Here is a 26,432-nt window from a genome sequence, read left to right on the forward strand (position 1 = left end):
ATGGCTCTAAAGAGCACAGGTGATCGCCTGCTGTGAGTCCTTGGCCACCCCTTGGGGAGTCCGTTCAGCAGGAGACTGATTTGGTCCTCAGTCTCCCTGGGGCAGCCCTGGGCCTGTGGTGAGGCCCCCCTTCCCACACTCACCAGGCTGTGACGTGGGCACCCACTTTGTGTTTTGCAGGTACATGAGAGAACGGAAGAAATGGACTTCCTGCTGTTGGTGGTGCGCAAACTTTTACGAACAAACTCGCGCTTTGTGAAGGTAAATTTGATTTCACAAGTAACAGAAATGTCTGGTGCTGCTGTGTGTTTGTTTCTTCCGTGTTGACAGTGGGAAGCAGTGTCTCACCTGTGTGTGTGTACCTCCCCGTGCTGACAGTGGGAAGCAGTGTCTCACCTGTGTGTGTGTACCTCCCCGTGTTGACAGTGGGAAGCAGTGTGTCATCTGTGTGTGTGTACCTCCCCGTGCTGACAGTGGGAAGCAGTGTCTCACCTGTGTGTGTTCCTCCCCGTGCTGACAGTGGGAAGCAGTGTGTCATCTGTGTGTGTGTTCCTCCCTGTGTTAACAGACAGTGGGAAGCAGTGTCTCACCTGTGTGTGTGTACCTCCCCGTGCTGACAGTGGGAAGCAGTGTCTCATCTGTGTGTGTGTACCTCCCCGTGCTGACAGTGGGAAGCAGTGTCTCACCTGTGTGTGTTCCTCCCTGTGTTGACACTGGGAAGCAGTGTCTCACCTGTGTGTGTGTTCCTCCCTGTGTTAACAGACAGTGGGAAGCAGTGTGTCATCTGTGTGTGTGTACCTCCCCGTGCTGACAGTGGGAAGCAGTGTCTCACCTGTGTGTGTACCTCCCCATGTTGACAGTGGGAAGCAGTGTCTCATCTGTGTGTGTGTACCTCCCCGCGCTGACAGTGGGAAGCAGTGTCTCACCTGTGTGTGTTCCTCCCCGTGCTGACAGTGGGAAGCAGTGTCTCACCTGTGTGTGTGTACCTCCCCGTGTTGACAGTGGGAAGCAGTGTCTCATCTGTGTGTGTGTACCTCCCCGCGCTGACAGTGGGAAGCAGTGTCTCACCTGTGTGTGTGTTCCTCTCCGTGTTAACAGACAGTGGGAAGCAGTGTCTCACCTGTGTGTGTGTTCCTCCCCGTGTTGACAGTGGGAAGCAGTGTGTCATCTGTGTGTGTGTTCCTCCCCGTGCTGACAGTGGGAAGCAGTGTCTCTTCTGAGAAGCAGGCCAAGTAAAGGGTTTTTCTGATGGTCAAAGGAGGGATGCTTTCTGGTTGTTGTGCTACAATCGAGGTTTTCAAAGTCTTCTTTGTTAAAAGACTTACTTTACTTATTTGAAAGGCAGAGTTAGAGATTTCTTCCATCCACTGGTTTACTCCCCACGTGTCTGCACAAGCTAGGGCTGGGCCAGGCTGAAGCCAGGAGCCTGGAACTCCATGGGGGTCTCCCGGGTGGGTGCAGGGGCCCAAGCGCTCAGACCATCTTCAGCTGCTTTCTCAGGCCACAGCAGGGAGCGGAGTCGGAAGTGAGCAGCGATTCCAGGCGGTGCTCACGTGGGTCGCTGGCATTGCATCGGTGGCTCCGCCGCTGGGCTGCGGTGCGGCCCTGCTGCACTGAGTTCCGGCGTTCTCTCCAGGCTGCAGAAGGTGGTCTGACTGTAGTAGAATTCTGGCTGCGGGAGCCTGGCTTCTGGTTTCAAGATGTGTGAATGAATCTGCAGTCCGTGTTTTAGAAGTGCCTCCAAGCATCCTGGTGTTGGAGGACAGCACGTGCTCTGCTGTAGTAATGATGTCAGCAGGGCCGCAGCGCCAGCTGCAGTAAGAAGCTGTAACGCATCGATGACTTACTGAACAATGTAGGAGGCAGCACCTTGTCTAAACCTGAAATCTGTGTGGTGGGGCCAGGGTGTAGCATAGTGGGTTAAGCCACCACCATGACACCAGCATGCCCTATGGGTGCCAGTTCAAATCCCAGCTTCTCCACTTCCAGTCCAGCTCCCTGATAACGCACCTAGGAGAGCAAGCGAAGATGACCTGAGTGCTCGAACCTCTGTCCCCACGTGAGAGGCCCCGATGAAGCTCCTGGCTTCTGCCGGCCTAACCCTGGCAGTTGCGGCCACCCGGGGGTGAACCAGCAGATGGAAGATACCGCCCCTTCCCCACTCTCTCCCCCTGACCTTGTAACTTTGCATTTCAAATAAATAAATCTTTAAAAACTCATATGATACTTCTAGTTGTGTCAAATAATCTGAAATCAGGATCCAGATTGTGAAAACTTTAAAAACTCCGAATATGTGCATTTATTGTCTTCTGAGCAAATGTTGCTGTCAGAGGACTGAGACACAGGACAGGAGAGCTGCATGGGACACCCCGCCCTCTGCTCAGACACAGGACAGGAGAGCTGCATGGGACACCCCACCCTCTGCCCAGACACAGGACAGGAGAGCTGGATGGGACACCCCACCCGCTGCACCCAGACACAGGACAGGAGAGCTGCATGGGACACCCCGCCCTCTGCTCAGACACAGGACAGGAGAGCTGCATGGGACACCCCACCCTCTGCCCAGACACAGGACAGGAGAGCTGGATGGGACACCCCACCCTCTGCCCAGACACAGGACAGGAGAGCTGGATGGGACACCCCACCCGCTGCACCCAGACACAGGACAGGAGAGCTGGATGGGACACCCCACCCTCTGCTCAGACACAGGACAGGAGAGCTGGATGGGACACCCCACCCTCTGCTCAGACACAGGACAGGAGAGCTGCATGGGACACCCCACCCTCTGCCCAGACACAGGACAGGAGAGCTGGATGGGACACCCCGCCCTCTGCTCAGACACAGGACAGGAGAGCTGGATGGGACACCCCGCCCTCTGCTCAGACACAGGACAGGAGAGCTGGATGGGACACCCCGCCCTCTGCTCAGACACAGGACAGGAGAGCTGGATGGGACACCCCGCCCTCTGCTCAGACACAGGACAGGAGAGCTGGATGGGACACCCCGCCCTCTGCTCAGACACAGGACAGGAGAGCTGCATGGGACACCCCACCCTCTGCCCAGACACAGGACAGGAGAGCTGCATGGGACACCCCGCCCTCTGCTCAGACACAGGACAGGAGAGCTGGATGGGACACCCCACCCTCTGCTCAGACACAGGACAGGAGAGCTGCATGGGACACCCCACCCTCTGCCCAGACACAGGACAGGAGAGCTGCATGGGACACCCCGCCCTCTGCTCAGACACAGGACAGGAGAGCTGGATGGGACACCCCGCCCTCTGCTCAGACACAGGACAGGAGAGCTGCATGGGACACCCCGCCCTCTGCCCAGACACAGGACAGGAGAGCTGGATGGGACACCCCGCCCTCTGCTCAGACACAGGACAGGAGAGCTGGATGGGACACCCCACCCTCTGCCCAGACACAGGACAGGAGAGCTGCATGGGACACCCCGCCCTCTGGTCAGACACAGGACAGGAGAGCTGGATGGGACACCCCGCCCTCTGCTCAGACACAGGACAGGAGAGCTGCATGGGACACCCCGCCCTCTGCCCAGACACAGGACAGGAGAGCTGGATGGGACACCCCGCCCTCTGCTCAGACACAGGACAGGAGAGCTGGATGGGACACCCCACCCTCTGCCCAGACACAGGACAGGAGAGCTGGATGGGACACCCCGCCCTCTGCCCAGACACAGGACAGGAGAGCTGGATGGGACACCCCGCCCTTTGCACCCAGACACAGGACAGGAGAGCTGGATGGGACACCCCACCCGCTGCACCCAGACCTGCCAGGTCCCTGCTTCCTCGCCGTGGTCCTAATCCACCCCACCTGTGCCCTTGGCCTCCAGCAGGGGTCTTGGCAGGAGAGCCTCAGGGCTTCCGGAAGAGGCCTTGGGCTGCTGGGGCAGTGCGGAGTCTTGTTTGCTTCTTGTGTGGACACTGTGTTTGGCCAAGCAAAAGCCTTCCCGTGCCTTGTGATAGTCCAAGGCCACACTGTTCCTGGAGTGTCTCTTCATCTGGGTGGCTGCTGAGTGTCTTCTAGCCTCAGGTTTCTTCTCAGAGTTCGGTCAATCCAGCTGTATCTTTTGTGATTCATATCACAGGGAAAAAGATGCCTCGTTTACCCAGTCAGTGCCCTGATCTGTTCCTCTCACTGCCGGGTCAGCAGCCAGCCAGCCAGAGCTTGTCTGCACCTGAGCACGTGGAGACTGTGGGTCCGGGTGGGGCGTGCTCTGCTGTGCGGCCACCTTCCCCAGGTGCGCTGGCTGAGCTGTGGCCGCTGCCCCTGGTACTCATGGCCCAGTGTTACAAGGCTGTCATACAAGTCTTGGGGCCTCTGTCATCCCAGTGCCTATAGCTGGTTCCTCTGGGCTCCTGTCCAGCTATTGTCTTGGGACTTTCCCAGGTTCTCGGTTAGGGACAGGCTTCAGGGATCTCTTGCCGCCCCTTCGCGGTTAACCCCCTCATTTTTCTAGAACATGTCATCTAGTGACTTACTCTTTTTTTAAAAAAAAATTATTTATTTGAGAGGCAAAGTTACAGAGAGGAGAGTCAGAAAAAGAGAGAGAGAGAGGTTTTCTATCCGCTGGTTCACTCCCCAAACGGCTGCAACGGCAGGAGCTGGGCCTATCTGAAGCCAGGAGCTTCTGGGTCTCCTGCGTGAGTGCAGGGGCCCAAGGACTTGGGCCATCTTCCACTGCTTTCCCAGACCACAGCAGAGACCTGGATGGGAAATGAGCAGCCAGGACTGGAACTGGCGCCCATATGGCATGTCGGCACTGCAGGCAGAGGTTTTACCTGCCACGCCGCAGTGCCAGCCTCATGACTTCCTCCTTTTAAAAATTAATTTCTGGATGCAAAGTTTCCTTTTTTTTTTTTTTTTTTTTTTTGGACAGGCAGAGTGGACAGAGAGAGAGAGAAAGGTCTTCCTTTGCCGTTGGTTCAGCCTCCAATGGCCGCCGCGGCCAGCACGCTGCTGATCTGAAGCCAGGAGCCAGGGGCTTCTCCTGGTCTCCCATGGGGTGCAGGAAAGTTTCCTTTTAAGTTTTATTTATAGAATTTTTCTTTAAGGAAAGCTACAGAGAGCTCTCCTGTCTGCCGGCTCACTCCCCAAATGCTCATGATTGTTGGGGTGGAGCGGGCTGAAGCCAGAAGCCAGGAACTCAGTCCAGGCCTCCTGCGTGGCGGCAGGGACCCAGCTGCTCAGGCTGTCCCCTGCCGCCGCCCAGGCCTGCTCAGCAGGAGGCTGAAGTAGGGTGGAGCCGGCAGTGGAGCCCAAGTGTTTCAGCAGGGGTACAGGTGTCTCAGGTAACACCTTGACTGCTTCACCAACCCTGCCCCAGTCCCCTTTAGATAAACGGTTACAGCAGCTTTCACGGAGCATGGGAGCTGTCACTTGATAAAATAACTGAAAGAAAGGAAAATTTAGAGTGCAAGTGTTCTCCATGCTGCAGCACTTTATATTATGCTAGAGACGGATCTGATTGAAGGTCTGGGAAGTTGCTGGGGACGGGCCGCCTCTCGGCCCCAGCCCCAGCCCCCGCCTGGCTGTCTCCGCCGCAGGTGGTCCTGATGTCTGCCACCATCAACTGCCAGGAGTTCGCGGACTACTTCGCCGTGCCGGTGCAGAACAAGATGAAGCCCGCCTACGTGTTCGAAGTGGGAGGCCAGCCCCACGCCATCGAGGAGTACTACCTGAACGACCTGGGGCACATTCATCGTGGCGGGGTGCGTTGGAAGCCCTGCTGCTTTTCCGGTGAAGGTGCTTGTGTGATCAAACCGCCTTCGTCCCTTGACGAAGACCCTGGGAGAACGCAGAGCAGAGAGGTGGGAGGGCCCAGGCGTGGGGAAGGGGAAGCAGAGGGGGGCTCCTGGGTCCTCCTGATCGCGGCCGGAAGCGCCTCCTCGCTGAGCCCCGGGCTGCCGGGCTGCCGCACACCTTGCGGTGTTGAAGACACGGACAGCAGGCTTCACTCCGTGCCAGGCGCCGATGCAGCTGGGGGTGGAGGGGCTCTGTTTCCCCACTGCCTGGGTTCACGCGCCTGCAGACGTGCAGCACCGGGGCCGTCTGTCAGGGCTCAGAAACGGTCGATGGCACCGTGTGTTTCTGCTGTGTTCGCTCTGTGTGCTCTGCCCAGGAGCCCCCGGGACACCGTGTACCGTCTCCCCGGCTCCTCGGGCTGTGACTGTTTCCAGGGCTCCTCACGGGACAGCCCTTGGGGGAGTGTGCTCGTGTTCTGTAGGCGCCCTGTGCTTTCTCGTGGTTGTGGGAGGAGGGCTACAGGGGTGCGGTGCTCCCGCGCCCCGCGGTGCAGACGCCACCTCAGCAGCACCTGTCCCTGGGGGCTGACCTCGAAGTGGCCTGGGGCGTGTGTTCCAGCCTCCCTTCCATTCTGTCCGTGTGAAAGTCTGGAACAAGTGGGACGGGAAGCCCCTGTTCGCGCTGGGAGGAAGGAGCCCGGAGATGAGCAGCGTGCGTTTCCTGGCCGTTTCGGGAGTGTGCAAGTGCTATGCTGTACTCGTCCCCTCTGCAGCTGGCCCTGGCCGTGGTCCTGTGGGCAGTTACTCTGTTGCGTGTCAGCGCCAGTGCTCACCAACAGACACACAGCCTTGTGGATGTGCTCAGGAGCTGGGGCGGGCCTGGCCATCGTTCCCTTGGGACGGCCAGGCCCTGGCTTCGGGGAGCCTGGGCTGCAGGGCTGCCTGCTGGCGTCTGGTAGAGCTCTCAGGGAATGGATGGCAAGACTCAGCCGCCCTGGGTCTGTGGATTCCGCGGGGCCTTCTCTGCAGGTGTCCTTTGGCCCGCCACGCTGTCTGCTGTCACGGGCCAGCTCCAGGCCTCACAGCCCGATTCATCCCTGTGTGCCTTAACGTTGCCCCTCTCAACCTCTGTCATCTTCAGAAACACCCCCTGAGGCCCCGCAAATGCCTGCGGTGGCCAGGGCTGGGCCAGGCTGAAGCCAGGAGCCGGGAGCTCACCCCAGGTCTCCCATGGGGGTGGCAGGGACGTAGGCACTTGGGCCATGACTGCGCATCCAAGGATCTGCATTAGCTGGAGCTGGGAACTGAGCCTGGGTGCTCTTTTCATCTTTTTTTGACTGACAGAAATATCCTTAGAAGCACATGTAATGTACACGCGTGCTATAGTGAACTCGTGAAGTCAGCATCGATGGCCCCAGCCCCGGTCCAGACGCAGAGCCCCCACCTCTCGCTCACTGCGGTCATTCGCGCATTGCTCGCCCCTCCCCGCTTACAGCACAGCTGCGTCCTGCTGCGGTCTCGTGGTTTGGACTCTGAGCCCTGGACGTGGAAGCCCAGCTGCCCCCACCCCTGCAGTGCCCATCCTCCACCTGCGGCAGTCCTGGACCCGCTGGCTGGGCTGGGCACAGGTCCTTGGGGCCAGTGTGCAGGGTCCCAGGGCCCCGGCACGGCCCCCGCTGGCTCTTCTCTCCTGGGAATCAGGTGCTTCCCTCTGTGCTGCCGCCCTGCCCACCGTGTGTGTGAGGGCCCCGTCAGACACCGGGCCTTGGTGTGCGCTGGGCTCCAGGGAGCACGGCCCTGCCTCTCCTGTTTCTTTCTAGTCCTGGCGGGGGTGCCCTGCTCCAGTGGATGGGGGCCGGTGCTGTGGCACTTCCTGCATCTCCTGTGCTGAGCCAGCTCGGAGGACGCAGGGCTGCATTTGGCATCTCTCGAGTGGGTTTAGTTCTGTGGAAGTACGTGTGTGGAAAGGCTGATAGATGGGCTTGGGTGCCACTCTTGGTGTTTGTGGGACATCCAGCCATTTTAAATTGTTGTGCAGTTGTGCTATCATAAATCTGGTTGTAGTGTGCGTAAAGTAGGAAGTCATGTGCGGTAGAAGCCGCGTGTCAGACCTGCGTCTTCAGGATCCTGATAGCAGCTGTCAGCTGTCCCCCAGGAAGCGGTGGCTGTGCAGTGGCGAGGTGTGGCGTCATCCACTCCAGGTCACAGTGGGAATGAGCTTGCGTGCATGAGTGAGGTTTGATGACTTGAGGGTCCTTCCTGACGTGTCCTTCGTAAAGTCAAATGCAGTGGCTTGCACGTGGCAGTTGGTTGTTGTTTTTCAACAAAAAGCCTTAAAAATAACCTGGTCTGGCTGTGATAGAGATTGTGTGGACGTGACGAGGTGGACATAACGGTGGGCCTTGTAGAGACCTAGCTGGAGTTGACCGGTCTTTGTACCCTGCCTGGGTGCTGTGGACGTGCCCGAGGGGGCACATCTGGCGCCCAGGGTCGGTGTGGCTTGCTTTCTGCACAGTTAAAGCAGCTTGGCGAGTTCTGGTGGACAGCCCCGTGGTGTGACTGGCAGCGTGGACGTGACCTTGCCTCCCCCCCACTCCCACACGTGATGGTGCTGGGCACAGAAACTCCACCTGGTATCAGTGCTGGGGAGACTTCTCTGCCACCGAGACTGTCTTCCTGGGCCGGTGCTGTGGCTAGAGGGTGAGGCCACCACCTGCAGTGCCGCATCCCATATGGGCACCGGTTTGAGTCCCGGCTGCTCCACTTCCCATCCAGCTCTCTGCTGTGGCCTTGGAAAGCAGTGGAGGATGGCCCAAGTGCTTGGACCCCTGCACCCACGTGGGAGACCCGGATGAAGCTCCTGGCTTCAGGTCGACTTAGTTCTGGCTGTTGCTGCCAATTGGGGAGTGAGCCAGCAGATGGAAGTCAGTGTCTCTGTCTCTGTCTCTCTCCCTCCACCCCTCCCTCTCTCTGCTTCTGAATCTGTCTCTGCCGCTCTGTAACTCTGCCTTTCAAATAAATAAATAAATCGAAAACAAAAAACAAACCAGCCAGCCTCGCTGCCCAGGAGCCGGCCTCGCTGCCCAGGAGCCGGCCTCGCTGCCCAGGAGCCGGCCTCGCTGCCCAGGAGCCGGCCTCGCCGTCCAGGAGCCGGCCTCGCCGTCCAGGAGCCGGCCTTGCCATCCAGGAGCTGGCCTTCCTGTCCAGGAGCCGGCCTTGCCGTCCAGGAGCCGGCCTTCCTGTCCAGGAGCCGGCCTTGCCGTCCAGGAGCCGGCCTTGCTGTCCAGGAGCCGGCCTTGCCATCCAGGAGCCGGCCTTGCCATCCAGGAGCCGGCCTTCCTGTCCAGGAGCCGGCCTCGCCGTCCAGGAGCCGGCCTTGCCATCCAGGAGCCGGCCTTCCTGTCCAGGAGCCGGCCTTGCCGTCCAGGAGCCGGCCTTGCTGTCCAGGAGCCGGCCTTGCCATCCAGGAGCCGGCCTCGCCGTCCAGGAGCCGGCCTTCCTGTCCAGGAGCCGGCCTTGCCGTCCAGGAGCTGGCCTTCCTGTCCAGGAGCCGGCCTTGCCGTCCAGGAGCCGGCCTTCCTGTCCAGGAGCCGGCCTTGCCGTCCAGGAGCCGGCCTTGCCATCCAGGAGCCGGCCTTGCCATCCAGGAGCCGGCCTTCCTGTCCAGGAGCCGGCCTTGCTGTCCAGGAGCCGGCCTTGCTGTCCAGGAGCCGGCCTTGCCGTCCAGGAGCCGGCCTTCCTGTCCAGGAGCCGGCCTTGCCGTCCAGGAGCCGGCCTTGCCATCCAGGAGCCGGCCTTGCTGTCCAGGAGCCGGCCTTCCTGTCCAGGAGCCGGCCTCGCCGTCCAGGAGCCGGCCTTGCTGTCCAGGAGCCGGCCTCGCTGTGCGCCAGGACGTGCCCCTTGTGTCAGCTCTGTGCGTGCGTCCTTGCTGCAGTGACAGGGGCTGCGCTTGAGTCCTTTAATTTCTAGAAAAATGTTTGTAAAGATTAATTTTTAAAAGAAAGAGATAGAAATAGACCAACCTTCCATCCCGTGGCTCACTCCCCGAATGGCCACAGTGGCCGGAGCTGGGCCAAGCCAAAGCCAAGAGCCAGGAGCTTCATCCGGTCTTCCCTGTGGGTGCAGGGGCCCGAGCACTAGGGCCGTCCTCTGCTGCTCTCCCAGGTGCACCAGCAGGAGCTGGATGGGAAGAGGAGCAGCAGGGGCCACAGCTGTGCCTGTGTGAGTTGCTGTCCCTGCAGGCGGAGGCCACGGGGTTTCCTCTGAGCCTGACTTTGTCTCCTTCTTTGTTTACTCTGTTTAGCTTTCTGCTCATCTCCTGGAGGAACCGGTGATAACCAAGGATATCTATGAAGTGGCCGTCTCCCTGATTCAGATGTTTGATGACTTGGATATGAAGGAGAACAGGTGAGAGACACTCTAGCTGGTGACGGACTGAGCTTTGCTGTATGGGACTTTATTTATTTGTTTTAAATATTTATTTATTTGAAAAGCAGAGTTACAGAGGGCAGAGGCAGAGAGAGAGAGAGAGGTCTTCCATCTGTTGGTTCACTCCCCAGATGGCTGCAATAACTGGAGTTGTGCTGATCCAAAGCCAGGAGCCTGGAGCTTCCTCTGGGTCTCCTATGTGGGTGCTGAGGCCCAAAGACTTGGGCCATCTTCTGTTGCTTTCCCAGGCCATAGCAGAGAGCTGGATCAGAAGTGGAGCAGCCAGGACTCGAACCGGCACCCATATATGGGATGCTGGCACTGCAGGTGGAAGATTTACCCACTGCGCCACAGCACCAGCCCCTGTATGTGACTTTAACAATTCACTCTTCATTTTGAAACTTTCTGAGGTTTTTAAAATATTAAGACAGAACTGTAGATAATTTTTCAGTAGTCAATCTGTATATTTTAAACTCAAGTTAGTACCTTGGAAAATTTTTACTGGAAAAAAATTTTAAAAGATTTTATTTATTTATTGAAAGGCAGAGTTACAGAGAGGTAGAAGCAGAGACACAGAGGGAGAGGTCATCCATCCGCTGGTTCACTCCCCAAATGGCCACAGTGGTTGGAGTTGGGCCAGTCCAAAACCAGGAGCCAGGAGCTTCATCCGGGTCTTCCATGTGGGTGCAGGGGCCCAAGCACTTGGGCATCTTCTCCTGCTTTCTCAGGCCACAACAGAGAGCTGGATGGGAAGTGGAGCAGCCGGGCCACAAAGCAGCACCCGTATGGGATGCTGGCACCACAGGCAGAGGCTCAGCCCACACTGTCACAGCACCAGCACCTTCAGTGTTTTCTCCTGGTTGTTGGCTTTCACACCTGCAGCATTTAGTGCCTCCTGGAGGACTGATGGAATAACCGGGCCTGTGGGATGTGTCGTCTTTCTCAGCCAGCAGCTCCTGGTGTCAGGAAGACCTGTAAACCTCACTGGGCTGGTGCCCCTGGCTGGAGGCTGTGCCGTCGGGGAGCTGTGGAGGTGGAAAGGCGTGGCCCGTGGTCTGTGTCCTCTGGGCAGCCCTGCCGCAGAAGGCACCTGTTCCCAGATCTGGGACATGTGTCTGTCACCGTCAGGATGGACTCGGCCAGCCCTCAGCTGGGTGGGCTGCTTCCTCGGGCCGTACCTGGGCCTGCTGTTGGCAGGTTCAAGATTAGCCCGGGTGGAGGAAGCTCCCTCCTGTGGAGTCTGCGTACACCGTCACCACTGCCACGCTGGCCGCTGCGACGAGCAGCGCCTGTGGGGCGGGAGGAGTGGCCTGGCGTCCGCAGTGGTGCCTGTGGCGGGCAGGACCTCGTCGCACCCAGCTGCCTGCCTGTCAGGTCTCCTCCTCGTCGGTAGTCCTGTCCTGTCATTTCCAAGTCCTTGGCCAGCCTGCTAGCCTGTCTGTTGATCAGGGTGGACCGACCCCATTCCTGTGCCCTTCACATGAAGGGGCCCCAGATGCACGCTCAGGGGGCTTTCTCCTTCCCGCCGTCTGGAAGCGCTGCCTCTGGTCGGGCGGAGGTGTGGTGGTCGCAGCCAGGACCACCAGGCAGGAGCCTGGCTGCTGTCGGCCCCTCGCCTCCTTGCCCTTCTTGGCCGTACTGTCCCCAGGTACAGCCTGGCCTGCGGGCTCCTGCTCCCGCCTGACTGCCCCCAGCTGCCCTGCTGGCTCCTCCAGGAGCCTTCCCAGCCTTCCTTTCTAGGGGTGTGGCGTGCGCCTGCCCTGTTTCCTGCCCCCTCGCTGTGGTACTGGGGCGCCTTGCTGAGTGCTTGGTCCTGTCTGTGTCTCCAGCTAGGATGTCCTCTCCAAAGAGCAGGGCCCTTGCTCTTGTTCCTGCCGTGCCCCGGCGCAGTGAGGGGCCCTGACCCCGAGGACAGGCGTGCAGGCAGGAGGAGGCAGAGGACGACGTGTGGTGCTGGACCGATAGTTTGGGCTCCTTGGAGTTGAAGTCTGCTGAGTCATGTCCCATGTTCCCTGGGTGGAGGCAGGGTCCCAGCAGCTGAGTGCAAGGAGAGCTTTGGCGCACAGCGCATCAGGGGCCGTGTGTCTCTGGCTCTCCTGCGCGGGGACCTTGGGGATTGCCTGGTGTTTGGCTCCCACTGGACTGCCTGTGAGAGGCTTTTACGACCCAAAGCCTATGCTGTTGGGGTTCTAGAAAAGGAGTGGCTATCATAGCTTTGACTTATGTTTGTGCACGTCGTGTTTCCAACAGGAACAAGACCTGGTCGGGCGCCCAGTTTGTGTCGGAACGGAGCAGCGTGCTGGTCTTCCTGCCAGGTGGGCGTGCTGTGTGTGTGGCTGGCACCTCCACCACAAGTAGCGTGTGCTCAGGATGTGAGTCACAGAGCCGCAGTGTGCCCCACTGTGGCCTTGGTGGGCACGTGGCTCTTGGAAGGCGGTCCTGCCACCTTCAGGCTTCCAGTGCAGTGATGAGTTCATTAAACCTGCAGTCGTGTGCAGGGACTGCCTGGGCCTGCACTTGACCGTGACGGTGACATGCTGCAGGCCTGAGCCACGGTTTCTGTCCTGCTGTAGTTAGAGTGGGCTTGCTTTATGTGCCTGTCCCCATAAGGACCACGTGACCACGGTGGGCGTGGCTCTCTCCCCCTTATTGTCTAAGAGGGAGAGGGGAGAACTCGCACCCGCTGCTTTCCCCACCCAGTGCTGTGATCACAGGGCCGGGCTGGGCCAGGCCGGGAGCTGGAACCTCGGTCCAGTTTCCCACCGGGAGGTGGGATCCAGCCGCTCGAGCCATCACCTGCTGCCTCCAGGTGCGTGTAAGTTACTCAGCGCACACCCAGAGACAGCACTGGTGTTGGAAGGGAAATGTGGGGGAATAGGAGGGTCCTCATTTCAGGTTCGCACGAGGCAGGGCCACGTGTGTTCTTACAGGTAGGCGGAGGTAAAGTCGGATCAGGAGGACAGGTGGGGCCTTCCTGGGACGACGTCATTCTGTGGAAAGGCTGGTTTTAGCGGCGACTACACGTGTTTCCTGCCTCCCCTTTTGTCCTCTAGGGCTGGGGGAGATAAACTACATGCACGAGCTCCTCACAAACATGGTTCACAGAAGGTGGGTCTGACGCGCCGCCGTGCTGGCCTCCCCACCGCGGCGCGGCGGTCGCCTCCCTGGCGGCCGCGGGGCTCACTGCTCTCGGGCGTCCCAGGCTGCAGGTGTACCCGCTGCACTCAAGCGTGACCCTGGAGGAGCAGAACAACGTGTTTCTGAGCCCAGTCCCCGGGTATCGGAAGGTAGGTGGCGGCGGCGGCGGCGGCGGTGAGCGCCAGGGCAGTGTCTGTAGACTCGGCCCGTGCAGAACCCTGCCGTGAGCCTGTCTCTGGTGAACTTGCCTGGTGGACCTGGTACATAACTCAGTCTTAAATCCATGTGCTTCTTAAAAATTTGAAAGGCAGAGTTACAGAGAGAGAGAGAGATCTTCCTTTTGCCGGTCTGCTGCCCAAGTGGCCGCAACAGCCAGGCCAGGCCAGGCCAGAGCCAGGAGCTTCCTCTGGGTCTCTGACACGGGTGCAGCCATCTTCCCATGGCTTACCACATGCGTCAGCAGGGAGCTGGATGGGAAGTGAACCGGTGCACACAAGGGATGCCGGCAGCCCAGGTGGCAGCTTTGCCTACTATACTACAGTGCCAGCCCCTCAGGTGGCTTTTATAAAACTAAGATTCCAAAATTTTTCTCAATTCAGGGCATTGTTGGTAGTGGGTTTGGTGCCTTTTAGTTCTTGTTGGCATGTCTCAAGCTCCGAGACTGCCTGGTGTCCCTGGTGTGTGTCTGGCAGCTTTGCCGGGAGCCAGGGTCTCGGTCTGTCTTGGGAGGGCTTCTGTGATCCAGTGGGTGTGAGCAATGGAGTCGTCTTCTCGTGGCCCTTCCAGAGCTGCAGGAGACGACCTGGGCTGCGCGCCTGAGCCCAGGCCCCTCGACTCTGCGAGGGCAGGCCAGGCCTCGTGTTCTTAGGATCACAGCCCTCCCTCGGGGTCAGCCTGGCCACGTGCTCCTGGGAATGGCAGCTTCCCCCATGCCCCTAGGGATCAGGAGGTCCTCTCTGCCCATGTCTGGCCTGCTGCTTGTGGGCCCTGCCACGTGCCTGTGGCTGCTTCTCCATGCCCCAGGGGCTCCTTGACCAACTGGGACCTGCCAAATAGGAAATGGCGAATCCAGAATCTGAGCTCAGTCTTACATGAAGAAGCTTTTAAGTAATTGTTGAACTTGGCCTAACGAAGCCTGAAGATCAGAAAGAACCTTAGCCGCCTTCCTCGTTTGTCTGGCAGATCATTCTGTCCACCAACATCGCGGAGAGCTCCGTCACGGTGCCAGACGTCAAGTACGGTAGGCGGCGTTCCGCGTGCCTTTGCCACCTCTGCCGGGCGCTCCCTGCCTCTCAGCTCTCCTGGTTGATGAGACTTTCTAGAAAAGTCGGCTCACCAGTGTCGCCTTATCTTCCAGTTCACTGCCCCCAACACGCTGCTTCTCACTTGGGGTTTCTTCTGGCCCAGGCCACTGTGTTCCTGAGGAAGCTAGAGGGGACCACGCGCCCTGTGGGCAGGCTGTGCGTCACCTGGTCCTTGCTCACCTGGGAAGCGGCCACCCTTGCATTTGTTGCATTGTTAGCTTGTGTCTGAGAGCCTGGCACACGGTGGGCACTGCTCTTGGTGCTGGGCACTGCTGTGAGACCAAGTGGCTGTTCCCACGGTCGCCACCCGCTGAGGGGGACAGGACTGGCAGGTGACTGCTAGCGTTTCAGGTTTTAGGCGGAGGTGAAGTTACGTAGGAACAGAAGTAAGGTTGCAGATACATAGAAGAAGCAGGCTTGGGTGCAGCTGGGGCACAGTGGCAGGTCTGCGGGGCGGCGGGAGGCATGGCCTGGGCTGTGCATGCCGGGTGCTGCTTGCTGGCAGCCTTTGCCCCTGCCTGGCTTCGTGCTGGCTGTGGGGGACGGCAGCCGTCAGGACAGACAAGCAGCAAGGTAAATGCTGGGGAGTGTGCAGAGAGTGGTGGCTGGGGCGGCTTCTCCTGCGGGCGGGGTTCGCTCCAGTCGGGTCCTGAAGGGAACTGGATGCGCGGTGTTTTGTGCAGAAAAACAGGGGCCCCATGCCAAGAGCGGGTGTGGTGACGTCAGCAGAGAGCAGGGTGGCAGGGAGCTGGACCCAAGGTGGGCGCTGGCCCGGAGCTGAGGTCCTGGGACGCCCAGGGCTGTTCAGGGCCCCGTGGAGCCAGTGGCGAGGTTGGAGAGCCTGGTCTGAGGCCCCTCTCCTGGGACATGGAGAGAGGGTGGGCAGCAGGCAGGGCAGGCTCTGAAGTGAAGGCAGTGGGCGTTTGCTGCTCTCGGGAGACTGAACTGGAGGGACAGCAGAGTGGGTACAGAGTGGGACCCCCAGGAGGTGTTCTGTAGAGAGCTCAGGAGGCGGTGGGCCTGGGTGCAGCTGGCAGTGGTCAGCCGGTGACGAGTTGGAGGCCAGGAGCCCAGCTGTGCTCCTCACGGCCTGGTGCAGGGAGGCAGGTGGACCCTGCTTAGAGGGAGCCCTGGGGCGCAGAAGCAGTGTGTAGGGAGAGGTGCACGTCTCCCTGTGCTGGAGGGTCCAGCGTGAGGGAGTGAAGGAGGCCATGGAGGTGAGCCGTGTGGGCGGCACTGGCGGCCTCCACAGGGCAGCTGTGGAAGGGCTCCAGACAGAATGCTGCAGGCTAACTAAGCGCCTTTGGCTGTGGCTGTCGGGGGAGGTGGCACAGGGCCCGGGGTGCTCACAGTGGTCCAGGTCCTCTCTGTTCTCCGTAAGTAGAGGCTTGGGGAGCAGCCCCCACTGTCCCGAGACTGGGCAGTGGGTGCTGTGGGGTCAGGTGCCCAGCAACACAGGGTGGTGTGGCTGTGCAGTGGGGGCAGGGGCGTTGTCATCAGCCAGGGCTGTGTTCCCCTCAGATGTGGTGGTGGGGAGGCCATTACACTGGGGGCTCTGGACTTGGGCTGCAGGGTGTGGGGACACTGCCCACGGTGTTGCCTGTGCTGTGTGGCAGGGGGCACCGTGGCCCGGGGAAGCTCAGCAGCTTGTCCCGGTGACCCGGCCTGCTGTGGTGGTGTGCGGGTGGCGCTACTCTGGGGCGGAGCCCAGGCCGGCCCTTGGTAGGACACAGTGGCCCTCACCTGCTGTGTGTGTCTCACCCAGAGGAACGCTGGCCTGGTCAGTGCGGAGGGGCGGTGTGTTGCCAGGGGAGCCCCAGGCTGCTGCTCGCGGTTTGTTGTGTGACAGTCTCTCGTCCGCACAGTGTTGACCTTCTTGTGCTTGAAAATGACAGTTATAGACTTCTGTCTGACCAGAACTCTGGTGTGTGATGAAGACACGAACTACCACAGCCTGCGGCTGAGCTGGGCTTCCAAAACCAGCTGTAACCAGAGAAAAGGTAAGGCGCCGGCACAGCCCCTCCGTCAGCGTGCTCGAGGGCGGCTCCATCCACTGGCTCACCCCGACACCCCAGCAGCCGAGGCTGGGCTGGCCAGGAGCCAGGAGCCAGGAGCCAGGAACCCAGTCCAGGCGTCCACGCGGCCTCACGGAGCAGGACTTGAGCTGTCACTGCTGCCTCGGAGTCTGCCCCAGCAGGAAGCTGGAGTCCTGGAGCCGGGCGCAGCTGGCGTCAGTGTGGGACGCAGGCCCCCCCCCCCCCCCCACGGTGTCTTCAGAGTTTCGGTGTTTGCGCTGTCGCTCTGAGACTTCCTTCTTGGAGCCACGCTCAAGCCGCAGGCAGCAGCTCGTGTCGTCGGATCTCCGTCAGACCCCACCCCCCCGTCTGCTGCTGCCCCGCCGTCGGCTTCGTGCCCAGTAACTGGCCAGCGTCTCAGCACTGTCGTTTTGTACAGTGAAGCCGAACATTTGTAGTGAACGGCGGTGGGAACCAAGCAGATCCGTCCCTTAGCTTTTCGATAACCCTTCCTCCGACCTCTCCCCACGTTTTGCTGTTTGGAGGATTATTTTCCGGCAAGTGGGCTCCGCGGCATCAGCCACGTGCTGCCTGCTGGAGGTGTGCAGCCATCTTGGGGCGGGGACCTTTGGCCGTGGTGCACGGGTGGAGGTGGGAGCTGCTGGGGTCTGGGTGTTGCCTGAGCGGTGCACGGGTTTTCAGGAGGACTCTGGGGCGGGAACCCCTGCCGGGTCAGGCAGCTCCTGCTTGGAGAAGTTAACGATGCGTTCACCTGCTGGCCTCCCGGCAGACACCACGCCGCCCAGTCTCTGCAGAGCTCCCCCAGGCCGCTGGCAACCGGCAGCCTGCGCCGTGGTCCCTGCGGTGCGGAGAGAGCAGTTGCCCACGTTTGTGCTTCTGAGTGGCGGAACCAGGAGTCTGGCTTTGGCCCAGCTCTTGTTGGGATTGCCGTGGGCCTGGCTGGAGAGGCCCTGAGAGCGAGGGCGGGCGCCGGCGGAGGGGTGTCGCGAGGCTGCTGCTGCTTTGTGAGAAGCCCGTGTGTGTTGAGTTAGGTGTGGTTCCAGGAGGTGAAAAGGCTCCTGTGTTTAACCCCTTCCTCCCAGCAACCCCCACAAAACGCGAGACTAGAAATCAATGTACAAAAAAGGTTAAAAGTGATTCTTTTTGGGCCAGTCCTGGGATTGTAGGAATTTTATCACTCGTCTGCCTTGTTTGTGTTTGAAATGTTTGTGATTAGAAAAATTCTTTATAAGAATTGTCCTGTACAGCAAGCTGCTCTTCAGCTCCCCCTCGTGGGCATCGTCTGTAAGCGCAGCACAGTGGGAGCTGGCGGGGTGCCTGGTGGAGGGTCCCGGCCCTGTCATGGGCGGGCTCCCCTTCAGGCTCCTTGCAGTCTCCTTGCTCAGTGTCCTGTGATTCTGAACCCACACGCTCCGTGCTGGTGCACGATTCGCACCCGTGTTTGATTGATTTGATTTGTAAATGACATTGTGTTTCCTGCTTGCTCACTGCTAGTGTCTAGCAAAGGGGTTGAGTTTTTGTGTGCTGATCTTGTATCCTGCAGGGTTGCTGAATCCACTTGTTAGAGTTGAAGAAGGGTTTTTTTGGCTCATTTTTATGATTACTTTCGGGTTTTCTTTGGCAGTCCTGTCATTTGCAGTTAGGGCCTGGTGTGGGGTGGGGATGGTGGGGGTGGGAGCAGACTCCCCAGCAGCCTCCTGGCAGGGTCACTGCCAGAGTGGGAGGAGTCCAGCCAGACTCCCGTCACCCTTCCTGACCCCACAGGTGGGAAAGGAAAGCTCCCTGGGCTGCCCCATCTTTCTAATAGTCACATATTTAAGTATTTTGTGTTTTTAGATTGATTTATCTGAAAGGCAGCCTGAGGGAGAAGGGAGGGAAAGGGAGAGAGAACACGAGCGAGCGAAAGACAGGCGTCTTCCGTCTGCTGGTTCCCCCAGATGGCTGTAACAGCCAGGTCTGGGCCAGGCTGAACCAGGAGCCAGGAACTCATCCAGGTCTCCCACACGGTGCAGGAACTCAAGTGTTTGAGTCATTTTCTGTTGCCTTCCCAGGCACATTAGCAGGGAGCTGGATCAGAAGTGGAGCAGCTGGGACTTGAACCAGCACTCTGGTCCAGGATGTGGATGTCCCAAGGGGTATTTTAGCCCCCTGTGCCGCACGCCGGCTTAACAGCTGCGTATTTAAGGACCCTCTGCCACTGCTCCCCCCACTCCCTCAGGTTCCATCACGTGTTAGGATACAAGAGTTTCTGCTCCAGGGCCAGTGCTGTGGCGAAGCAGGTAAAGCTGCCACCTGCGACACGGGTGTTCCAAATGGGTGCCTGTTTGAATCCCAGCTGCTCCACTTCCGATCCAGCTCCCAGCTAACATGGCAGGGAAGGCAGCAAAGGATGGCCCAAGTGCTTGGGCCCCTGCACGCATGTGTGAGACGTGGAGGAAGCTCCTGGCTTCGGATCGGCCCAGCTCTAGCTGTTGTGGCCGTTTTAAAGATGTATTTGTTTGAAAGGCAGAGTCACAGAGAGTTAGAGGGAGAGAACTTGCTGTGTGTGGCTCACACTGCAAATGGCTGCAATGCTTGGAGCTGGGCCAGGCCAAAGCCAGGTGTCAGGAGCACCTTCTGGGTCTTCCATGTGGGTGCAGGGGCCCAAGCACTTGGGCCTTCCCCTGCTACTTTCCCAGGCACATTAGCAGGGAGCTGGAGCAGAAGTGGAGTGGCTGGGACTTGGGACTTGAACTGGCATCCGTATAGGAGGGTGGTGGCTTTACCTGGCACACCGCAGTGCCAGCCCAATTTAAAAAAAGTTTCTGCTCCACAAGCGCTAGAATCGCGAGAGCGTCGTCTGTGTGGTGTCTCCCAAGGCCAGCCTGGTTCCGAGCGCCACGCAAGGGCAGTGCTCAGGGCAAGTGCCCGCTTGAAGGCCACCTGGAGGTGGCTCAGTGCCTGAGCAGGAGGTGGTGAGGCCCCACCACTGTCTCCAGCTGTGTGCCTTTTGTTGGGTGACTGCGCATCCATACCAGTGTGAGCTGCGCATTGGCAGGGGGTGTGTGGTGTTGAGTGTTTGGGATTCCATGACATTGGACCAAGGTGGTTTTATTTAGAAACATGTTGTGTTTCATAGTATAGATTGCTGAGTAGAAGTCAGAGTCTATTCCCATTGTAACTTATTCTAGCTTTTTTTCCTTCAAATAGTTATTTTATTATTTGAAAGGCAGAGTTACAGAGAGAGAAAGAATCCATCAGTCTCCCATCTACTGGTTTACTGCTCAAATGGCTGCAACAACCAGGGCTGGGCCAGGCTGAAGCCAGGAGCCAGGAGCTTCCCCCAGGTCTCCTACGTGGGTTCAGGGGCCCAAGGACTTGGGCCATCCTCCACTGCTTTCCCAGGCCACAGTAGAGAGCTGGACTGAAATGGAGCAGCCAGGACTTGACACCCCATATGCGGTGGCAGCATCGCAGGCGGCCACTTAACATGCTACACCGCAACACCAGACCCAACTTACTCGGGCTTTTTAGACTAGCTCTTCTTTTTAGGGTAACTTACTGAGAATAAGGATAATGCATTGCTACTGAGAATACTCTGCCTTTCCTGTGGTTGTTGCTGTCCGCCTGGTAGGAGCTGGTGGTTTTCTAGTACTTACTGGCTTCTCTCAGATGTGTGTGCATGCTGATGTTGGAGGCATTGAGCCTGCTGGTGTCTGAGCGCTTCTCCTTTGCAGGCCGGGCTGGACGCGTGTCAAAAGGCTACTGTTACAGACTGGTGTACAAGGACTTCTGGGACAGCTCCATCCCTGACCACGCTGTCCCAGAGATGCTGGTAATGAGTGCTGGCCATTGGCAAAGTGGCTTTTTATAGATGGGGTTTCGCTGAACAGTTTGTTGCATAAAATTTTTTAAATATTTAGTTACTTGAAAGAGTTACAGAGAGAGACAGAAACACACACACACACACACAGAGAGAGAGAGAGAGAGAGAGAGAATATCTTCCATCCTGGTTCCGACCCCAAATGGCCGCAAAGGCCGTAGCTGAGCTGATCAGGAGCCGGGAGCCTCCTCCAGGTCTCCCAGTGGGTGCAGGGGCCCAAGGACTTGCGCTGTCCTCTCCTGCTCCCCCAAGCCACAGCAGAGAGCTGGGTCAGAAGTGGAGCAGCCAGGACTCTAATCGGTGCCCATATGGGATGCCAGCGCCACAGTCCAGGGCTTTAACCCGCTGTGCCACAGCGCTGGGCCCGTCATGTAATTTTGATTCCAGAAAAATCCCCAACTTGAGGACTCATCCTGAGGTGCAGTTTGAGCTTGGTGCCTCTCAGGTCTGATGAGAGGAGCGTGCGTGGCGTCTGCTGGCCAGGAGCGCCCTTCGCGTCCTGCCGTGTGCCTGGGGAGTGCTCACTGTGGTTACCTTTTCCTCTCCACGTCCCTCCCTCCTTGGACTTCCCCCTGTCGCTCTCACCCCCTATTTCTTTGTCTCTTATTTTTTAAAAGTATTAGAGACTCAGGAAGGTCTCCCATCCACTGGTTGATTCCTCAGGTCCTGGAAGAACCAGGGTTTAGCCAGGCGCCCGGAACTCCATGTCTTCCATGAGGATGGCAGGGACCCACCCACCCACTGGAGCTGAGCTGCCATTTGCTACCCCCGGGGGTGTGCTTTGGGAGGGAGCCAGGACTCAAACCCAGGCACTCGGCTACAAGACGCGGGCAGCGGGCGGCGTAACCATAGGCCAAGTGCCCGCCCTCCCGGTCCCCTTGTCTTTCTCTCTGTGTCCGCCTCGCCCTTCTTTCTCTCCTCCTCTTTCCTGTTCTCGCCACACACCCCCACCTCCCCTCTTCCTTTCTCTCCTCGTCCTGGTCTCTGGAATGGTGCCTGTGTGTGCTGAGTTTCACTTGGCTCTTTTCAGCGTTGCCCCTTAGGAAGCACAGTATTGAAAGTGAAATTACTGGACATGGGTGAGCCGAGAGCTCTGCTGGCCACTGCCCTGTCCCCTCCCAGCCTGAGCGACATCGAGCGCACCGTCCTGCTGCTGAAGGAGGTAGGACTCCTGTGTGCCTTCCCAGCTGGGGCACTGGGGTCAGTGTGGTTCTCAGGGCCGCCGTCCCTATGGCTGGGCAGCCCGCAGCGGTGAGGGGCTGACTCCAGGTTCTGTGCGCATTGTCTCGATGGCTTTGTCAGTTCTTCCACTGGACTTCACAACCCCAGCTCTGCCCCGGCCTGTGCTGCCCCTGCCCCAGGCCTGCCGTGCGGGGCCCTTGGTGAGAGGCGGGGCAGGAGAGCTCCATCGGGCCCTGGCTCTCCCCCAGCTCTCTGCCTGCCTTCCCCGCTCCCTCCCGTGCCAGAGACCCCGAACGTCTGCTTGAGCTCCAGCCGTGTGTGCTGTGGTCGAGTCCACACGCTGTTAGCTGGCACAGCTGTGCTGCTTCTACCCTCGAATGCGTTACCCTTCGGTGGGATTCCTGCCTGGCTCTCTTCCGTCCCCACCTGCTAGGTTCTTACTGTGGGTGACACTGTGTGTGGTTACCCCCTTCACGTGCCACTCACGCTTGCTAAGTCAGGGGAGAGCAGACGTGTGTGGATGTGTTCTGGAGTGTTACCTCCAGCAACATTCTTTTTAATGATAAAACATTTTAAATTATTTGAAAAGCAGTGAGACAGATCTTTGATCCAAATGTCCACAACAACGGGGTCTGGGCCAGGCTGAAGCCAGAAGCCTGGAACTCATCTTGTTAGCCCACATGGTGGCATGCTCCCAAGTACGTGGGTGCCCCCTCCTGTCCCCTCCTGTCCCCTAGGGCAGCATTAGCAGGAACCGGGATTGGAAGCAGAACTGAAGCTCAAACCCAGGCGCTGATGCGGGCTGCGTGTGTTCCAGACTCTGAGCCCCGTGCCAATGGCCTCCGCTCTGCTTTCAGAACGCGACACATAGCGTGTGTTCCGTGTTCAGTTTCGAGAGCTCTGGCAGCCACGGCAGGTCCTCAGCTGACGGAAGCAGTTCGGAGCCTCCCTCAGCCACTGCGGCCCGTTTCCCGCCTGCGTGCCACCACACAGGCCGGGGCGCCGGGCCGAGCTTCGCTAATGCACTGTTTATCTGGTAAAGGTGGGAGCGCTGGCAGTCAGCGGGCAGCGAGAGGACGAGAACCCCCATGACGGCGAGCTGACCTTCTTGGGAAGGGTTCTGGCTCAGCTTCCTGTTAACCAGCAGCTCGGTAAACTCATCGTGCTGGGGCACGTGTTCGGGTGCCTGGACGAGTGTCTCATCATCGGTGAGCGAGGCCGGGGCGCAGGGCGCAGGGCGCGGGGCGCGGAGCCGCTGCCAGGCTCACGCGCCTGCTTTCCCGTCAGCGGCAGCGCTGTCTCTGAAGAACTTCTTCGCCATGCCCTTCAGGCAGCATCTGGATGGATACAGGTAGGGCGCGCTCGTGCTTTGCCGCCGGCCCGGCCTCGCTGCTGTCGGTGACCCTTTGTCCCGTGTGTGCAGGAGCAAGGGCAGCTTCTCTGGCAACAGCAAGAGTGACTGCATCGCCCTCGTGGAGGCGTTCAAAGTACGTCCTCGGGCTCCCGGCCGGACTCCCTGTGTGCAGGAGGGCAGGGTTTGTTCTCATGAGGATCCCGGGGGCTCATGTCGATCAACACGCAGTGAACAAACTGCTGGAAGAGGGGCTGGGGCTGGGAGTCCCGTTTGATGAAGCTGACTTGGGAAATTGTGAATTTTCTGTGGTCATGGTGCACGTACGGCTGCTGGACTTGAAAGTCTGATCAGCCAAGAACGCGTTTGGCAGCTCTGGCTTCTGTTCCCAGGCGTGGCAGGCGCGCAGGCAGCGAGGGGAGCTGCGGCATCCCAAGGTGGGTCCTCCTGGACGGCGGGCTCACCTGACTCTCTGCACTGAGGGTGCCTCTTTGGCCGTGGGTGTTGGGCTGGACCTGCTGGGTGTAAATTGTACACCCGTCGCTTGATTGTGTTTTCAGCCAGGGTTTAGATAATGAGCTTAAAGGGACCTTACCTGTGAGCCTCCATCGGTTCCTTTTTGGGTCAGATTTTTTTCCTTCTAAAGAGATCTGCTGTGTGTTCGCACTCAGTGTGCAGCTTAGCTCTGGCTCTTCCTGTAAGGCCACCTCCGCGACGTGTCACACAGCTGCTTCCCACGACAGTCGCGGTCAGGCGGCGGGCACACGGGGGGCAGGGCCGCAGTGGCTCAGGGCAGCACACACACTTTCTTACGCTCTGGTTACAATGGTCCGCTTTCATGTGTTTGAAGGATGAACTCGACTGGGGACGCCTAAATTACATTCAGATCAAGAGGATCCGAGAGGTGAGTGTGCGCTCTGTCCTCTGCGAGCTGGGTCCACTTGGTGAGTGTGGAGCTCCCGGAGCAGTGCGTCTGCGCCGGCAGCGCCCCTGCTGTTCCCCACCTCAGGTGGCGGCTGCTGTGGCTTCTCGCCCACCCGTGGTGCTCGTGCTCGGTTCCACATCAAGGCAGAGTGGTCCCGGGCTTAGCGTCCACCTCTCCGGAGCTGGGCGGGGCCAGACCCTGCCTTGGAGAGGAGTGCAGGGTTGGGCCGGTCGCCCTGCTGTGTGCTGCGAGGCGGCCGTCTCCCTGCTCCCTCCCGGCGAGCCTGCTCTGCTGGGTAGGCTGCTTGTTTTGGGAAGGCAGGTTCTAGTGGACTGTTTTTGTTCTTTTCTTTCAGTTCTCTGTCCCTTAGTTACATTGTTTGTTGTCCTCAGAACAGTGTTCGTCATTCTTTTCAGCTCTTCCAATTCAGAGTGTTTACAGCTATGAATGAATGTGATTGTGTCCAGCTCTGGTCACAGCCGCTGATTTCTGGCTTGTAGCAATGTCACTGTCACTGTCGCTGTCATTTCTTTTGTGCTGTTTTCCTCCTTGAGGTTTTCTAGAAGCTTTTTTTTTTTTTTTTTTTTTTTTGGCCAGGCAGTTAGAGAGAGAGAGAGAGAGAGAGGTCTTCCTTCTGTTGGTTCACTCCCCTAATGGCCGCTACGGAAGGCGCTACGCTGATCTGAAGCCAGGAGCCGGGTGCTTCCTCCTGGTCTCCCATGCGGGTGCAGGGCCCAAGCACTTGGGCCATCCTCTGCCTTCCAGGGCCACAGCAGAGAGCCAGACTGGAAGAGGGGCAACCGGGACTAGAACCTGGGATGCCGGCGCCGCAGGCGGAGGATTAGCCAAGTGAGCCAGGCGCCAGCCTAGAAGCATTTTTGATAGCTTCCAGGTAAAAAGAGATGTTTTTAGGTGGCTTGTTTTGTTAATTTTTTTTATTATATTTCAGCCAGAGAAGATGGCATAATTTTATTTTAAAAAGTGATTATTTGTTTTTCATGTACTTAAGAGGCAGAGGGAGGGGTAGAGAGTGATACCATCCTTCCTCTGGCTCACACCCAGTGCCCTCAGCCGTCAGCGCTGTGCAAGCTGAAGCTGGGAGCCTGGAACCCCATGCAGTCCTCCCGCGGGGGCGGCAGTCGGGCGTCTGCTGCTGCTCTCCGAGGCGCGTTAGCAGGGAGCTGCGCTGAGCAGAGCAGCCGGGGCTCAGATGAGCACTGAGAGACGCTGCACCATAGATGGCGGCCTGCTCTGCTGCTCCGCAACCAGCCCTGGACTGAGCATGTTTTAAAAAATGCGCCGGCACACCGGGTTCTAGTCCTGGTCAGGGTGCCGGATTCTGTCCCGGTTGCCCCTCTTCCAGGCCAGCTCTCTGCTGTGGCCCGGGTGTGCAGTGGAGGATGGCCCAAGTGCTTGGGCCCTGCACCCCATGGGAGACCAGGAAAAGCACCTGGCTCCTGGCTCCTGCCATCGGATCAGCGCGGTGCGCCGGACGCAGCGCACCGGACGCGGCGGCCATTGGAGGGTGAACCAACGGCAAAGGAAGACCTTTCTCTCTGTCTCTCTCTCTCACTGTCCACTCTGCCTGTCAAAAAAAAAAGTTCATTAGAAAGGCAGATGGGCACAGAGGGAGACAAACAGGGAGTGATTTCTGTCCCCTCGTTCACTCCCCAAATGCCTGGGGGCCAGGCAGAAGCCAGGAACCAGAACCCAGTCTGGGCCTCCATGTGGGTGCAGCGAGCAATCACAGCTGCCTCCCAGGGGCTGCATTAGCAGGAAGCTGGGGTTGGAGTGGAGCCACACTCGGACTGGCAGGGGGCGGGCGCAGCATCTTTCCCTGTGCGCCTGCCACCCGCCCACACTCGGACCCGGGCGGGGGGGCAGCATCTTTCCCTGTGCGCCCACCGCCCGCCCACACTCAGACCCGGCCGGGGGGTGGGGTGGGGCGCAGCATCTTTCCCTGTGCGCCCGCCGCCCGCCTGCTGGAGCATCTTGCTCGTTCCTCGTAATTAACCCTCAGTCAATGCTCCTGGCGGCTCCAGTGGCTCCTCCCACGGCCGTGTCCACACTGCCCCGTCACGCACTCCCCGTTGGGGGAGGGCGCTGCTTCGAGACGTCAGGCTTCCGTGTGTTTGTCAGGTAGCTGAGCTGTATGAAGAACTGAAGAACAGGATCTCACAGTTCAACATGTGTGTTGGGTCGCGGCGGCCGGTCATGGACCAGGAGTACACGCACAAGCAGCGCTTCATCCTGCAGGTGCGGCGCGCGCCTTCTCCCCGTGCGTGCCCTCGTGTCCGGTGGCGTCTGAGCCTCGAGGACACGCAGCACTCGTCCTGTCCTCTGTCCCTGAGTGAGGATGCAGACCCGTGTCTCATTCCCAGGGGCTGTCGCTCACCATTGCCTCAGCGGAGCCTCCAGCGGTTTACCTTTTAAATGTCTCTT

General features: G+C 59.1%; 1 protein-coding gene across 4 annotated transcripts in view; it reads left to right on the top strand.

Moving 5' to 3' along the window:
- The window catches only part of TDRD9 (tudor domain containing 9), an 84,372-nt gene that overhangs the window by 28,142 nt on the left and 29,798 nt on the right, over positions 1–26,432 (top strand). For all 4 annotated transcript variants that reach the window (XM_051834938.2, XM_051834939.2, XM_051834940.2 and 1 more), the window contains 16 exons: positions 181–261; positions 5,567–5,731; positions 10,068–10,171; positions 12,443–12,507; positions 13,246–13,300; positions 13,395–13,479; positions 14,513–14,570; positions 16,530–16,634; positions 20,387–20,484; positions 21,563–21,694; positions 22,757–22,922; positions 23,002–23,065; positions 23,138–23,201; positions 23,458–23,502; positions 23,916–23,969; positions 26,130–26,246. In XM_051834938.2, the coding sequence (XP_051690898.2) occupies positions 181–261; positions 5,567–5,731; positions 10,068–10,171; positions 12,443–12,507; positions 13,246–13,300; positions 13,395–13,479; positions 14,513–14,570; positions 16,530–16,634; positions 20,387–20,484; positions 21,563–21,694; positions 22,757–22,922; positions 23,002–23,065; positions 23,138–23,201; positions 23,458–23,502; positions 23,916–23,969; positions 26,130–26,246 (1,458 nt within the window). The remainder of the gene's footprint in view (positions 1–180; positions 262–5,566; positions 5,732–10,067; positions 10,172–12,442; positions 12,508–13,245; positions 13,301–13,394; positions 13,480–14,512; positions 14,571–16,529; positions 16,635–20,386; positions 20,485–21,562; positions 21,695–22,756; positions 22,923–23,001; positions 23,066–23,137; positions 23,202–23,457; positions 23,503–23,915; positions 23,970–26,129; positions 26,247–26,432) is intronic.

Source organism: Oryctolagus cuniculus, chromosome 20 (genome assembly GCF_964237555.1).
Source record: "Oryctolagus cuniculus chromosome 20, mOryCun1.1, whole genome shotgun sequence".
NCBI classification, from domain to species: domain Eukaryota; kingdom Metazoa; phylum Chordata; class Mammalia; order Lagomorpha; family Leporidae; genus Oryctolagus; species Oryctolagus cuniculus.